Source organism: Hyla sarda, chromosome 1 (assembly GCF_029499605.1).
Source record: "Hyla sarda isolate aHylSar1 chromosome 1, aHylSar1.hap1, whole genome shotgun sequence".
NCBI classification, from domain to species: domain Eukaryota; kingdom Metazoa; phylum Chordata; class Amphibia; order Anura; family Hylidae; genus Hyla; species Hyla sarda.
Genome location: NC_079189.1, coordinates 560,931,229 through 560,947,621, shown reverse-complemented (window position 1 = coordinate 560,947,621; position 16,393 = coordinate 560,931,229). Strand labels below are relative to the sequence as shown.

At 41.7% G+C, this 16,393-nt stretch overlaps 1 protein-coding gene across 17 annotated transcripts in view; it reads left to right on the top strand.

Annotated features, from left to right (window-relative positions):
- Positions 1-16,393, top strand: part of CELF4 (CUGBP Elav-like family member 4) — a 1,140,249-nt gene that overhangs the window by 1,065,722 nt on the left and 58,134 nt on the right. For 10 of the 17 annotated variants that reach the window (XR_008848282.1, XM_056542932.1, XM_056542835.1 and 7 more), the window contains exon 11: positions 1,293-1,436. Coding sequence is in view for 16 of the 17 variants with exons in the window: in XM_056542932.1 (XP_056398907.1) it covers positions 1,293-1,436 (144 nt within the window). In the remaining variant the exon portion in view is untranslated. The remainder of the gene's footprint in view (positions 1-1,292; positions 1,437-16,393) is intronic. The other 7 variants (XM_056542937.1, XM_056542877.1, XM_056542886.1 and 4 more) reach the window with 1 other exon arrangement.

The following is a 16,393-nucleotide window of genomic DNA, read 5'->3' as shown; positions in this document are numbered from 1 at the left end:
TGAGATAGATATATATGAGATAGATAGATAGATAGATATGAGATAGATAGATATGAGATAGATAGATAGATATGAGATACATAGATTAAAAAAAAGAAGGTTGCAGCAGCACTCGTGGTCAAAAAATGGATGCACTTGTCGCACTTTTTGATAAAAACGTGTCCCCCATCCACCACACGGATAGATAGATAGACATGAGATAGATAGATAGATAGATAGGAAATAGATAGATAGGAAATAGATGGATATGAGATAGATATATAGATAGATAGATAGATAGATAGATAAACGGACGGACGGACAGACAGACAGATAGATAGATAGGAAATAGATCGATATGATATAGATAAATAGATGGAAAGATATGAGATAGATAGATAGATATGGGATAGATAGATATGAGATAGATAGATAGATAGATATGAGATAGATAGATATGATATAGATAAATAGATAGAAAGATATGAGATAGATAGATAGATATGAGATAGATAGATAGATAGATATGAGATAGATAGATAGAAATGAGATAGATAGATATGGGATAGATAGATGGGTAGATAAACGAAAAATGCAGCAGCACTCCGTTGTGGATGAAAAAAGTGGAGTTTGGCTTTATTCATCAGGTGCAGTACAGGACGTTTCGACCGTCTCTCACGGTCTTTGTCAAGCGACGTGAGAGACGGTCGAAACGTCGTGTACTGCACCTGATGAATAAAGCCTAACTCCACTTTTTTCATCCACAACGGAGTGCTGCTGCATTTTTTCCTTTATATTTGGGGACCCTGCCCGGGTTGGACCAGCTTGCACACGTAATCCACATGGGAGTGCGGTTCCCCTACAGGACTGTAGATAGATAGATAGATGGATAGATAGATGATAGATATGAGATAGATTGAGAGATAGATAGATAGATAGATAGATATGAGATAGATAGATAGATAGATAGATAGATATGAGATAGATAGATAGATAGATATGAGAGAGAGAGATGATATATAGATAGAAGATAGAGAGATAGATAGATATGAGATAGATATGAGATAGATAGATAGATAGATATGAGATAGATAGATATGAGATAGATAGATAAATAGATAGATAGATATGAGATAGATAGATAGATAAATAGATAGATATGAGATAGATAGATAGATAGATAGATAGATAGATAGATATGAGATGCAGATTAGAATGGAAATCTTTCCTTCTTCTGTCCTCCCCAGATGTTATGTCGGTGACCTGAGATCTCGCAGTAACCTGTTCCGTTTTTCTCTTCTTTCTCTCTTCAGGACCCGAGGGCTGCAACCTGTTTATCTACCATCTGCCCCAGGAATTTGGGGACACCGAGCTGATGCAGATGTTCCTGCCTTTCGGTAATGTCATCTCCTCGAAAGTGTTTGTGGATCGGGCGACAAACCAAAGTAAATGCTTTGGTGGGTAAAGATAACAAACATAATAAGCTTCATCCAGGAATTTATAAAAAGGGTTTTTCTCTAGACACTCACCTGCTCAATCTGCTTGATGTCATTGTGCTGTTCTCTCCTCTAGCCTGATGTCCGCTCATGGTAGGGACCAAACCGGGAGCTGGAAGGCAACATATGCAGTCACGTAGAGCATTGTTTTACCCATCCACTCAATACATATGGCGTCCTCCAGATCACCAATATGTATCCCATGTGCACCTGCTGTGAGGATATTACAGGCGTATATTAAAAGGATATATTTTATGCTTATGGAATATATTTGTAGAAATTCCTCAAGACCTTTGCTTGTTGTCAGTGAATGGAAAACATTATTGTTTACTTCTAGACCAGTGTTTACTAATCAGTGTGCCTCCATCTATCGCAAAACTTCAGCTCCCAACATGCCGGGACAGCTGTTGGCTTTCTGAGCATGCTGGGAGTTGTAGTTTTGCAACAGCTGGAGGCGCGCTAGTTGGGAAATACTACGTGCAGAAGAAGCATATCGGCTGGATGGTGCACCTTGTTAAGGGATTACATTGTAAAGTGAGGGGGAATTTGTTTGTCCTATATAAATTAATATGTATTATGATGATGATTATTATTATCATTATTATTATTATTATTAATAATTATATTTATTTTATTATCAATAATAATTATTTGCTGTATTATCATTGTTATTATTACTATTTCATTATTATTATATATTTATTACTATTATTTATATTATTGTTATTATTATCAGCATTGTTATTAATATTATTAATAATAATGCATATTTATTATTTTTATTATTAATAATAATAATAAAAAAGAAATAATAGATATGCATTATTATCATTATTATTATTATTATTATTATTATTGTTGTAACCATTGAGGGGCTACACTGCCCATTTGGACAGGTGTTCCTGCTTTCGGACATAGCATTAGTAGTGTGCGGTTCTATTAAAAGTTGCAGATCAGGACACATCCTAGATTCACTATAAGTAGCTGAAATGTTTTATATTTTTGTTTATACGTCACAGCATAGGCTATTATTAGTAAATAATGTAGAGGTTCTTGTATATGCCTTGTGCATACCTCTTTTGCTGATGTGGCAGGCATGGGATAAGCTTCATTTTAGTTTACAAATGCACAATGATGTGGTTCCTGTTATGTAACCTTTATTTCCCATTAATGCTCTAGCTGTGGGTGTGGAGTCTCATTACTGCACCTGGTTGTCTAAATAAGCTGCTAGTGCTGGAGGTCACCCAGGTTAACTTATTAGACTTATAAATGGTTTAGTGTCAGTTCACATTATGTGCAGTTTACATGCATTTTCTTATTCAAAGTGCATTTTTTTGATAAATATTATCATGAGGAGAAAGTGATTTCACTTATAATCTAAACTGAGTTGTTATATTATGATTTAAAGTATTGAGGTTGTGTTCACAGCTTTTTTTTTTTACTGCATTTAAAAAAATTGCTGTAAAAATGACTCATGTATACTGTGATGAGCACAATTGTGGTATATCCTGATACCATAGAGATAGCAGCAGCAGTATACAGATAGAGCTGGAGGGGAGATGTATATCTACTATATATCCTGATCCCATGGAGATAGCAGCAGTATACAGATAGAGCTGGTGGGAGATGTATATCTACTATATATCCTGATCCCATGGAAATGGCAGCAGTATACAGACAGAGCTGGAGGGGAGGTGTATAACTACTACATATCCTGATCCCTTATAGCAGAGGGATCTGGTAGGTGATGATGTCATTCTGTAGTTCATAGGAAGTCAGCGGACCCAGAACTGACATCCTGCGACTTACAATAAGCAAAGTAACTTTTTTTTAAATCAAACTTGTGATCACATGACCAAGTTTGAATAATAAAACACATGGACTCGGCTGCGCTGTATGACTAGTGATGGTGAGTGTTCATGATTTGGCAAAAAAACAAAGTTCTTCTTTAAGGCTGGATATTGTCATAGTGTGAAATAAAATGTTTATTACTGCCATTCCTGCTGAAGGAGGGCACCACTGATGGCCGGTCAGATCTTTATACTGTATGTTGGTATTCTTTTAGCACGGTATGGTGGTAGTAGGTTTGCACTTCTGATCAGAAACTGTACAGTGTATTATTTTTCAGTGTAAGGCGGTAGAGGAAGGGTGTAGCATTGTTTTTACAGATGTAGTGCCAACAAATTGTATTGGTGCCTTGCAGTTTGCAGTTTCTATGGCCCGCTATGCTATTGGCCACAGAGATACTTTGGTGAGGAGCCCATGGAGTCCGTGTCATACAGTACAGCACGCACATGGTCTGCATGGGCTCCCTATTGAGGTCTCCGTTTTGACCGGGAATGAGAGCCGCTTGCGATAGCTGTCGAACTGTAGTGCCAACATCTGTAGATCATCACAGGGGCGTAGCTATAGAGGTAGCAGAGGTAGCAGTCACACCGGGGCCCTGGTGCCTAAGGGGGCCCCAAAACACATATTCCAGTATTTTAATTGGCATATGGGGCCCTGTTGCAGATTTTGCATCGGGGCCCAGAAGCAACAAGCTACGCCTCTGGGTCATCATATTGTATTTTGGGCACAATCCTGATACTGTGCAGTCATTTTTACAGCACTCCATAAGGGAGTGGTGGTGGTGGGGGCATGATTACTGGATGTCCTGCTTCTTGTCATCCCAAGTGATCAACAGCAGAAAGTGGTTGTATTCCATGCAGCGCCACCAAAGGGCAAATTAAGTATTGCACGGATTTCAATAAAATCAATGGGCTGTGTGAGTAGGGCATAAACAAGTTAGGTCCTCTAGAGCAGGATATGTTTTTTGTAGCCTCTCTCTGTTCTACCTAAGAATTGAGGACCCTGAATTGTCTAAGCATCTGCCTCTATTAACTCTGAATTCCCTTAAAGGGTTACTCCACCCCTAGACATCTTATCCCCTATCCAAAGGATAGAAGGGAAGATGTCTGATCGCAGGGGGTCCCACAGCTTGGACCCCCACAATCTCTGCAGCACCTGGCGATCGTTTCGAACATTGGGTGCAGGTGTCGGGGGTCCTGACATCACGGTCATGCTCCCTGGTGATGTCACAGCCACACCCCCTCAATACAAGTCTATGGGAGGGGGCATGGTGGCCGCTACGCCCCCTCCCATAGACTTGCATTGAGGGGGCGGGGCGTGACATCATGAGTGGCCTTGGCCGTAACGTCACGAGTCATGACCCCTGCCACCCACTCCAAGCGTTTGGAACAAAATGTTCTGAACACTGGGGCAGCGGAGTACCCCTGTAAGGGTAATTTAATAATGTAACCAAAAGAAATCTACATCCAAGAGGAACATGTTCACCCATGATTTCCAATCTGTTCTCTATGGATAGAAGAGTCTACCGTCTACACAGGTCCTATTATGTGGTGTTGCACAGTAAGATCATGATGCAATAGTCACACATGGGGTTGTATTGGTGTGGGGGAGCTCAGATTCTTTTGGACCTGGAAAAGTTGCCATCATTTAAGAATCCATAAATTCTGCACATAGACAAGTCATACAAAAAGTCACAGAACACCATGGAAGACCAACCAAAAAATTGTTGAGCCTTAGATGAAGTCAGTGCCCAGGACATCTCAATATGTAAGCAAATGGCTAATATAGGATTCATGGGAGAAGAAGGAAACCAACTATCCTACAAGAGGAACGTGGTCACCCATAATTTCCAAGTTGTTCTATATGGATAGAAGAGACAAAAATGGAGGTGTTTGGACTACACTGGTCCTATTATGTTGTGCAATAGTCACACATGTGGTTGTAATGGTGTGCGGGAGCTCAAATGCTTTGGATGACTTTGATACGTTGCCATCAATGAAGAATGAATTCATTCTGTAAAAGACGAGCCATCCGAAAATTCACAGTACACCATGGAAGTCTATCCAAAAAAAACGTATTCAACCTTAGATGATGTCAGGGCTCAGGACTTCTCAATACAGTGGGGCAAAAAGTATTTAGTCAGCCACCAATTGTGCAAGTTCTCCCACTTAAAAATATGAAAGAGTCCTGTAATTTTCATCATAGGTATACCTCAACTATGAGAGACATAATGAGAAAAAAAATCCATAAAATCACATTTTTTTAAGCATTTATTTGCAAATGATGGTGGAAAATAAGTATTTGGTCAATAGCAAAAGTTCATCTCATTACTTTGCTATATACCCTTTGCTGGCAATGACAGAGGTCAAATGTTTTCTGTAAGTCTTCAAAAGGTTTTCACACATTGTTGCTGGTATTTTGGCCCATTCCTCCATGCATATCTCCTCTAGAGCAGTGATGTATTGGGGCTGTCGCTGGGCAACACAGACTTTCAACTCCCTCCAAAGGTTTTCTATGGGGTTGAGATCTGTAGACTGTCTAGGCCACTTCAGGACCTTGAAATGCTTCTTACGAAGCCACTCCTTCATTGCCCGGGCATTGTGTTTGGGATCATTGTCATGCTGAAAGACCCAGCCACATTTCATCTTCAATGCCCTTGCTGATGGAAGGAGGTTTTCACTCAAAATCTCAAGATACATGGCCCCATTCATTCTTTCCTTTACACAGATCAGTTGTCCTGGTCCCTTAGCAGAAAAACAGCCCCAAAGCATGATGTTTCCACCCCCATGCTTCACAGTAGGTATGGTGTTCTTTGGATGCAACTCAGCATTCTTTCTCCTCCAAACAAGACGAGTTGGGTTTTCACCAAAAAGTTCAACTTTGGCTTCATTTGACCATATGACATTCTCCCAATCCTCTTCTGGATCATCCAAATGCTCTCTAGCAAACTTCAGACAGGCCCGGACATGTACTGGCTTAAGCAGGGGGACATGTCTGGCACTGCATGATTTGAGTCCCTGGCGGGGTAATGGTGGTAGCCTTTGTTACTTTGGTCCCAGCTCTCCGCAGGTCATTCACTAGGAACCCCCCCCCCCCCCCGTGTGGTTCTGGGATTTTTGCTCACCATTCTTGTGATCATTTTGACACCACAGGGTGAGATCTAGCGTAGAGCTTATCAGTGGTTATCACTGATTATCAGTGGTCCTGTATGTCTCTTATTTTTTAATAATTGCTCCCTCAGTTGATTTATTCACACTAAGCTGCTTGCCTATTGCAGATTCAGTCTTCCCAGTCTGGTGCAGGTCTACAATTTTGTTTCTGGTGTCCTTCGACAGCTCTTTGGTCTTGACCATAGTGGAGTTTGGACTGATTGAACTTGTTGTCAGTATAAAAGACACCTGTCCACAATCTCAAACAGGAGCCATTAATACAGGTAATGAGTGGAGGACAGAGGAGACTCTTAAACAAGAAGTTACAGGTCTGTGAGAGACAGAAATCTTGCTTGTTTGTCGGTGAAAAATATACTTATTTTCCACCATAATAAATTCTTTAAAAATCAGACAATCAGATTTTTTGGATTTTTTAAGAGGAGACTTTTAAAGAAGAAGTTACAGGTGGTGGCTGACTAAATAGTTTTTTGCCCCACAGTTCGTAAGCAAATGGGCTAATGTAGGATTCACATGAGAAGAAGGAAACCAACTATCCTACAAGAGGAACATGGCCACTTATGGTTTCCAAGCAGTTCTTTATGGATAGAAGAGTCAACAATGGATTTTTTTCCCTCACTTAACTTCACTTATTAGATGACAGACAACTAAGTGTAAAAAATATAGGGGTCATGTGACAGGGGGGGGTGATTACTTCAGCTAACCCCTTAGTTCCAAAATATTTCATGGCTTATTCAGGTGTCATTCTCACTGAAGTCTTTGCATCATTGTTTTGCCATTAACCACTTACGCTGAACGGTTCCCCTACCCCCGGCCCCTCACAATCCCCATTGGTCCTTACAGGAAAAAAAAACGTCACCAGAAAAACAACAACAAAAATACTGTATCAAAGACGAGACACAAACTGGAATTTCCCATTGATAACATCCACTTGCTTTTCCATCAGGGCCGCGTTCCCTGTGGCATTCTGAGGGTTAAATTATTCATGGCGGCAATGCAGATTTAAGACATCAAAGGAGAAGATGATTTTTTTTTATTGGCTTATTTTTTATTCTACTTTTACAGAGTGTAAAAAAAAAATTAAAAAAAAGGGTTTCAGGAGCGATCTCTGTGAATTTATCTGTATAATAAAATTTACCGCTATGGCATTGGGTAATACAGCTCCCGCGGTGACACTGATCCCGTACGTTATAAAAGAGCCTATAGACATAGAAGACCTTGAGCCGTCCTCTGCTGTCACATTGTTAGATGCTCTATTCTGTCCGTATTGCACTTTATTTGTTCCTGGGAAAGCTGGGTGACATTCAATATGGACTAGTGCCTCCAGCTGTTGCAAAACTACAATTCCCAGCATGCCCGTACAGCCGAAGGCTGTCCGGGCATGCTGGGAGTTGTAGTTTTGCAACAGCTGGAAGCACACTAGTTAAAAAACACTCCCGGAAAGCTGGGTGATGCTAAATATAGATGCTATTACGAGCAGCACATGGACTGTCACCCCCTTCCATGACAAATTTTGCTAATTCAATGAGATACCTCTAATATGGCTAATGTTCCTAATTTGCCATTCAGGCCTATAGGAAAGTTGGGTGCTATCCCAGAGATAATGTCACCCAGCTTTTTTTGCACAAGTTGATCATTTAATGACAAGACTAATGTATTATTCATGATATTGGAAAGCTGGGTGATAACCAGTCTATCTCCTATTACAGCCACTACAGGCATTGGCACCCATCTTTCCAAGACTTCCTGAATAACCAATCTCTAATATGTCTATAGGAAAGATGGATTGCAACCAATATGGCTTTTGTTATAGTTCCCAAATAAGATGCAACACAGCTTTTCTGCACATTTGAATGTCAGGTCGATGTATCATTGAATAACAAGTCTTATTGTGGCTTTTAGGATCCTGGAAAGCTGGGTGATAAGCAATGTAGTTGTATCATAGCAAGCCAATGGCTGTCTGGGCATGCTGGGAGTTGAAGTTTTGCAACAGCTGAAGGTCCACATTGGAGATCACTGCGCTATAGAATGATGGAGACTAATACTTACTGGAGATTTTATTAAATTTTTTCCTCTGTAATTAAATTAAATATCATAAATATTAGTGGCGCCGCGATGGTCGCATGATGGCAGGAAGGTATTTTAGGGACATACAATAAAGGATTGAAATTATAATACATTTTTTTTTTCTGCAGTCCTTTCTATACCAGTTGGGGAACAAACATATTGATATATATATATATTTTTTTTTTTTCCTTTTTGAACCGGAACACAGGCAAAAGTTCCCTTTTGAAGTCATGAAACTCTCCTCTGGATGGTTCTAATGATGAATCTTGTTAAACCTGACACAAATCATTAGAGGGAGATTTTTTATTATTTTTTGAGCAACAAAAGGACAGCGCCGAATGCAGAAAAGGGAAAAAAAGAATAAGGAAAACAATGTGATGTATGTTTTATCTGTGCTTCTGGGGGCATCACAGGGGGAACACATGTTGGGCATTGGGCATCATAATAATGTGCGGAAATGTAAGTCGTTCTCAATGCCGCCTGAAAAGACCATTGTGCTGCAGATAAATAGGTATGACGAGATTACATAGGACACATACAGGTGGTTTTTTTTTTTGTTTTTTTTTTAGCATTTAATTTTTTACGCAGGCGTTCACTGCACCCATTAGCCCATATATACAGTAGAGTATTCAGTGCAATGTCCACAAAAAAATCATTAACCCCCACAACCACATTTTATTTTTGTGCTTACATGACCCATATGAGAGGCTTATTTTTTTGCTTGACCAGTTGTACTTTGTAATGACATTTTTTACTTTTACCATAAAATGTGACACTGGGAAGATGAGGAGACACTAATGACTGTGACACAGGGAGAGATGAGGGGACACCAATGACTGTGACACAGGGAGAGATAAGGAGACACTAATGACTGTGACACAGGGGATAGATGAGGGGACACTAATGACTGTGACACAGGGAGAGATGAGGAGACACTAATGACTGTGACACAGGGAGAGATGAGGAGACACTAATGACTGTGACACAGGGGATAGATGAGGGGACACTAATGACTGTGACACAGGGAGAAATGAGGAGACACTAATGACTGTGACACAGGGAGAGATGAGGGGACACTAATGACTGTGACACAGGGGATAGATGAGGGGACACTAATGACTGTGACACAGGGAGAGATGAGGGGACACCAATGACTGTGACACCGGGAGAGATGAGAGAACACTAAACATTGTGACACAGGGAGAGATGAGGAGACACTAATGACTGTGACACAGGGAGAGATGAGGAGACACTAATGACTGTGACACAGGGAGAGATGAAGGGACACCAATGACTGTGACACAGGGGATAGATGAGGGGACACTAATGACTGTGACACAGGGAGAGATGAGGGGACACCAATGACTGTGACACCGGGAGAGATGAGAGAACACTAAACATTGTGATACAGAGAGAGGTGAGGGGACACTAATAATTGGGACATCGGGAGAGATGAGGGGACACTAATCTTTGGGAAATCGGGAGAGATGAGGGGACTATAATGACTGACACAGGAAGAGATGAGGGGACACTAATGACTGGGAGATCGGGAGAGATGATGGGACACTAATGACTGTGACACAGGGAGAGATGAGGGGACACTAATGACACAGGAAGAGATGAGGGGACACTAATGACTGGGAGATCGGGAGAGATGAGGGGACACTAATGACTGTGACACAGGGAGAGATGAGGGGGACACTAATGACTGGGAGATCGAGAGAGATCAGGAGACACTAATGAATGACACAGGGAGAGATGAGGGGACACTAATGACTGGGAGATCGGGAGAGATGAGGGGACACTAATGACTGGGAGATCGGGAGAGATGAGGGGACACCAATGACTGGGAGATCGGGAGAGATGAGGGGACACCAATGACTGGGAGATCGGGAGAGATGAGGGGACACCAATGACTGGGAGATCGGGAGAGATGAGTGGGCACTAATGACTGTGACACAGGGAGAGATGAGGGGACACTAATGACTGACACAGGGAGAGATGAGGGGACACTAATTACTGGGAGATCGGGAGAGATGAGGAGACACTAATGACTGACACAGGGAGAGATGAGGGGACACTAATGACTGGGAGATCGGGAGAGATGAGGGGACACTAATGACTGACACACAGGAACAGATGAGGGGACACTAATGACTGGGAGATCGGGAGAGATGAGGAGACACTAATGACTGACACAGGGAGAGATGAGGGGACACTAATGACTGGGAGATCGGGAGAGATGAGGGGACACTAATGACTGACACACAGGAACAGATGAGGGGACACTAATGACTGGGAGATCGGGAGAGATGAGGGGATACTAATGACTGACACACAGGAACAGATGAGGGGACACTAATGACTGGGAGATCGGGAGAGATGAGGGGATACTAATGACTGACACACAGGAACAGATGAGGGGACACTAATGACTGGGAGATCGGGAGAGATGAGGAGACACTAATGACTGACACAGGGAGAGATGAGGGGACACTAATGACTGGGAGATCGGGAGAGATGAGGGGATACTAATGACTGACACACAGGAACAGATGAGGGGACACTAATGACTGTGACATAGGGAGAGATGAGGGGACACTAATGATTGGGAGATCGGGAGAGATGAGGGGATACTTATGACTGACACAAGGAGAGAAAAGGGGACACTAATAACTGTGACACACAGAGAGAGATAAGGGGACACTAATGGCTGTGAAGCCCTGAGATCGATGCCTATTTATAAATTGCATGTAAATAAGCAAGTAGGGCAAACATTTTGTGGACTTCTTTGCAGAAATGAAGTTTCATCCTATCCGAAATTAGATGATAAATGTTTGTCGACTGGAGGGGAAGACATTTTTTTTTGTTTTGTTTATTTTATTACGACACAATTTTGAACATTAGAATTTACTATGAAATATTGGTCAGGTTTTCTTTCTATCCATTTTAGAGGAGAGATATGAGATCACATACTGTAACGCTAGAGCGGCTGCAGACAAACACTCACTGGCTGGCTGTTTGGGAACCTGCTGGGAGAAGTAGCTTTATAACAGCTGGAGGAGGCCTTAATGTGGACTTCAAAATGTATTTACATAGAAGGAACGTCAGCCGAACCAGAAAGTCAGCATTAGTTTCATTGCCAGTTCCCTCTGTGCAGTGTACAATTTGATATTAGTTTTTTAAAGGTGAAAGACTTTGTCTCATGAAGCCCTGGGATCTCCAGGTCATTGTCTTCCTTGGCCGGGAGAGAGGCATATTGAGATTATACAAGCACTTTAAAAGGGTACTCCGCCCCTAAACATCTTATTTATCCAAAGGATAGAGGATAAGATGTCTGATTGCAGGGGGTCCCACAACTTCGCTCCGTGCCGGATGACTGGCGATGCAGGGCAGAGGCTCGTGACGTCACAGTCACGCTCCACTTGTGCCATCATGGCCACGCCCCCTTAATGCAATTTTATGGGATGCACTGCCTTCACGCCCCCTCCCACAGACTTGCATTGAGGGGTCGTGACAGTGACGTCACGAGCCTTCGGTGCTGTACCCGATGCTGTAAACAAACGTGGGGTGCAGCAGGGAGATCGCGGGGGTCCCCAGCAGCCGGTAATAGCTACCTCGATCACAGCAGCTGCCACTATACAAAATTTACTAATAATATCCCGTTTGGTCAACACAAATGCATCAGGCGTAACTGTACCTACGATTCCGACCATGAAGAGCAGAGTACGATTCTGGACCAGAGGTTCAAAGCAAAAGGCTACCCATGGTCACTGATCACCCAAAGCAAGAAAAGAGCTGGAAACTTCACTCAGAAGGACTGTCTCAACCCTGGTGAAAAACATCATACCAACAACCCCGGCGAAATGAAGGAAGAAGCGGGCAATCCCATACACACATACAACTTCATCACCACTTACAACAGTGACCATAAACTTATCAAAGATATCCTCAATACTCACTGGAGGACTCTGAAACTCGACCCCTTCCTCAAGGACATTTTGCCTGCTAAACCTAATGTCAATTTTAGAAGGAATTGTTCTCTGAAGAATATCCTGGTCCCCAGCAACTTGAAAACTTACACCAAAAATAAGCTATCCACCATTCTAGACACTCCTAAAGTCATAAGCGGTTAACAGACTAGGCTGTAAGTGTTGTTCGAACATATCCCATAGATGTAAAGGCTTCACCTCTAACACCACTGGTACTACTTATCTGATCAAGAGTTTTATGAACTGCAGTACTCCCTATACGATTTACCTCCTTCAGTGTCCGTGCGGTCTGTAATATATAGGACGAACCATACAGTCACTCAATTGCCGAATCAATAAGCACAGATCCAACGTTCATAAAGGCTATCAACTCCACAGCCTGTCCCGACATGGAGCTGAAAAACACAACTGCGATCGAACAGATACCAAGCGACACCAACTAACGTTATGTTGCTCTACGCAGGAGGAAGAAATTTTGGATCTTCACCTTGAAAACTCTGGTTCCTCAGGGATTGAATGAATATATATAGAATGTTACATCAACCTCCATCTCCCCACATCCTCTTTGTGTCCCACAGTGACTTCTCCACACTCTGCTGATTCCATTTTGATATGGTTACATAGCACCTCTCGTGACTTTTTGCTTTACTCTCCAGGTCCTCTCCTCCTGTCCCACAGATAATGAACCAGTATGCTGTGTTACCAGATATCCATTCAGGCTCCTTCAGATGTGGACCACAAGATACCCACTCCGGCTTCCGCAGATGAGCAATCTTGACAGTCTCCATACCCTTTCTTTTTGCATTCTACTTTGGACTCTGCCCTGCCACTCCCAGATTGGCCATATCTTTATCTTATTCAGCTCTCCGAGCCTTCTACATACATCAAAACCATTGACTTTTCTTCGCTACACCCTGATTGGTCGCCACCAAGCCAGGAACCAATGCGACCGGCTCTCCACTTCAAAACCTCCTATCCTGCACAATGGCTGTACAATACACGTAAATATACGCTCTCTTTTGATTGGACACCCACTGTACGGCTCAGCCCAACATCGCCCAACATCACGTGACCTCTTTGAAAATCTGACAGTATCCCTGGACTTCTAGCTGACATCATGCTGAACGAGAATGATGATTGGTCACTGACTGTGACTTTTCTGATTGGCTGCATCACGCCACTGTGGCGCGTCGGTTTGAAAACCCTTTATTGAACTCTTTACTATTCAGTAATTTTAGATATATCAGCTGCTGTTGCTTTTCACTCCCTATAAATGCGCTTATTTCCAGTATATGTACCCTTCCACCGCTCTGTATGTCATACAACTTCTTTTTTCTGCAATTGAGAAAGGGAGATTACCCTCCTGAAACGCGTCTTGCCATAATTGTCCTTTTATTGTTTTTAATTGTTGCTTTTTTACAAAGTTTTCAAAAAAGAAGTGATTGAAACCTATACACTCCATGCATCTTTGGACTTCTTGGATGGAAGCGCCACTGCAGTAATTTATACCTTCTCTTCCTGATCCATAGATTTAGAACTGAAGAAGAGGTTTATAACTACTAAATACCCTGATTCTATGGCGATAGCAACAGCAGTATACTGATAGAGCTAAAGGGGAGGTGTAAAACTACTATATATCCTGATCCCATAGAGATAGCCACAGCAGTATACAGATAGAGCTGGGAGGGGATGTGTACAACAACTATATATCCTGATCCCATAGAGAATGCAGCAGCAGTATAAAGATAAAGCTAGGAAGGGGGGTTTGTAATTACTATATATGTTCATCCCATAGAGATGGAAGCAGTATAGAAATAAAACAAAGGGAGAGGTGTATAACTACTATATATCCTGATCCCACAGAAATGGCAACATCAGTGCACAGATAAAGCTGGACGGGAGGTGTATAATAACTATATATTCTGGTCCTATAAAGATAGCAGCAGTATACAGCAAAAGCTGGATGGGAGGTTTATAACTACTATATACCCGGATCCCATAGAGATAGCAGCAGCAATATACAGATAGAGCTGGAGAGGAGGCGTATAACTACTATATATCCGGATCTCATAGAGATAGCAGCAGTATACAGATAGAGCTCAAAGGGGAGGTGTATAACTACTACATATCCTGATCCCATACACAAAGCAGATGGAGCTCAGAGGGGAGGAAATCTGATAGGCAATGATGTAATTCTGTAGTTCATGGGAAGTCTCTGACCGAGAACTGACATCCTGTAGCTCACATTAAGCACAGTAACTTTTTGGGGGGAGTTAAGCTGGTGATCACATGACCAAGTTAGAGTGATGGAACACCTTGATGCAGCTGCGCCAATGGTGCTGTATGACTAATGATGGTGCTTGTGCATGATATGTAATTGACTGCGCTGTCTTTAACTCTTACAGTGCATCCCTACAGTATGTCGGACGTCCGGCTCGTGGTTTTGCATTTGTATCATGTATTTGCGCTATATATATTTCTGATGTGCGATGATTGATATTTGATCTCCGTACAGTCTACCAGTGTCATAAAAGAGAAAAAGAAAAATCATAGAGATTTTCTAAGGGGGATAGGACGATGATGTACGGACCACAGGTTCTCTGAGCTCATATTTCCCATTTAGAAAAAAAAATTCATTTTCCGATATCTCCGGGAACATATTTCCAGCACAGAAGATTCAGTCCACAGAATAACTCTTTAATTTCACCTTATGCTGTTAAATAAACAGACTAGGGGAAAAAAATTGGTACAAGTTCACTCAATGCTTTTTGCATCATGAAATTGTACATTTTCATCCTGATATCGGAAAGAGTCAGCTGTTCCCTCTAGACTCCGCTTCAAGGGGGGAAAAAAAGATGATATTTGAAACCCTGTTTTTTGCTTGTGCTCTGTCATTTATCTACTAGGTAGCACACGTCTACAGATATCTATAAAACCGCAGGAACTGAGCCCAGGCTAAAGAGCTGTATGCGGGAAATGATAGGAATTTAATTTGGTTCTTTTTTAGGGGGGAGGGTGGACAGACAAAATAGAAGTGTGAGTGATACGGTCCCGCTAGTAACACCAGCGACACAGAAGCCACCGGCTGTGGCAAAAGTAAAAATTTAATAATTGTAGAAGAGGACGGAAAAATCTATTGGCGGCTGGAACAGAATATCTGCATAACTCGCCATTTACCTAATGAACTGACTCATTACAAAAAAAATAGGGTAATACATGAATAGATACATAAATAAATATAAAACAAATCGAAAGAGTAGATTAATGTTTAAAAAAAATAAAATAAAAACAGAGCAGGAGGACCAAGATTATATATGCCCTATATACCAGTGGTCTCCAATTTGTAGAATTTCAGTTCTTGCAAAACTACAACTCCCAGGATCTCAGTTGTAGTTTTGCAAAAACGAGAGGTCCACAGCATGGAGAAGACTGCCTTATACTTTGACCATACCCATAGCCCATTGTCTTCCATGCAGTGCTTCATTTCTCCTCTGGGGGTGCTGTAGCAGAACACTTAAAGGGGTACTCCGGTGGAAAACATATATTTTTTTTTTTAAATCAACTGGTGACAGAAAGTTAAACAGATTTGTAAATCACTTCTATTAAAAAATCTGTATCCTTCCAGTACTTATTAGTGGCTGTATATTACAGAGAAAGTTCCTTTCTTTTTTTATTTCTTTTTTTTCTGTCCACAGTGCTCTTTATCCTTCTGGCACTTATTAGGGGCTGTATATTACAAAAGTTCCTTTTTTGGGGGGATTTCTTTTTTTTTCTGTCCACAGTGCTCTCTGCTGAAACCTCTATCTGTATCAGGAACTGTCGAGAGCAGGAGCAAATCCCCATA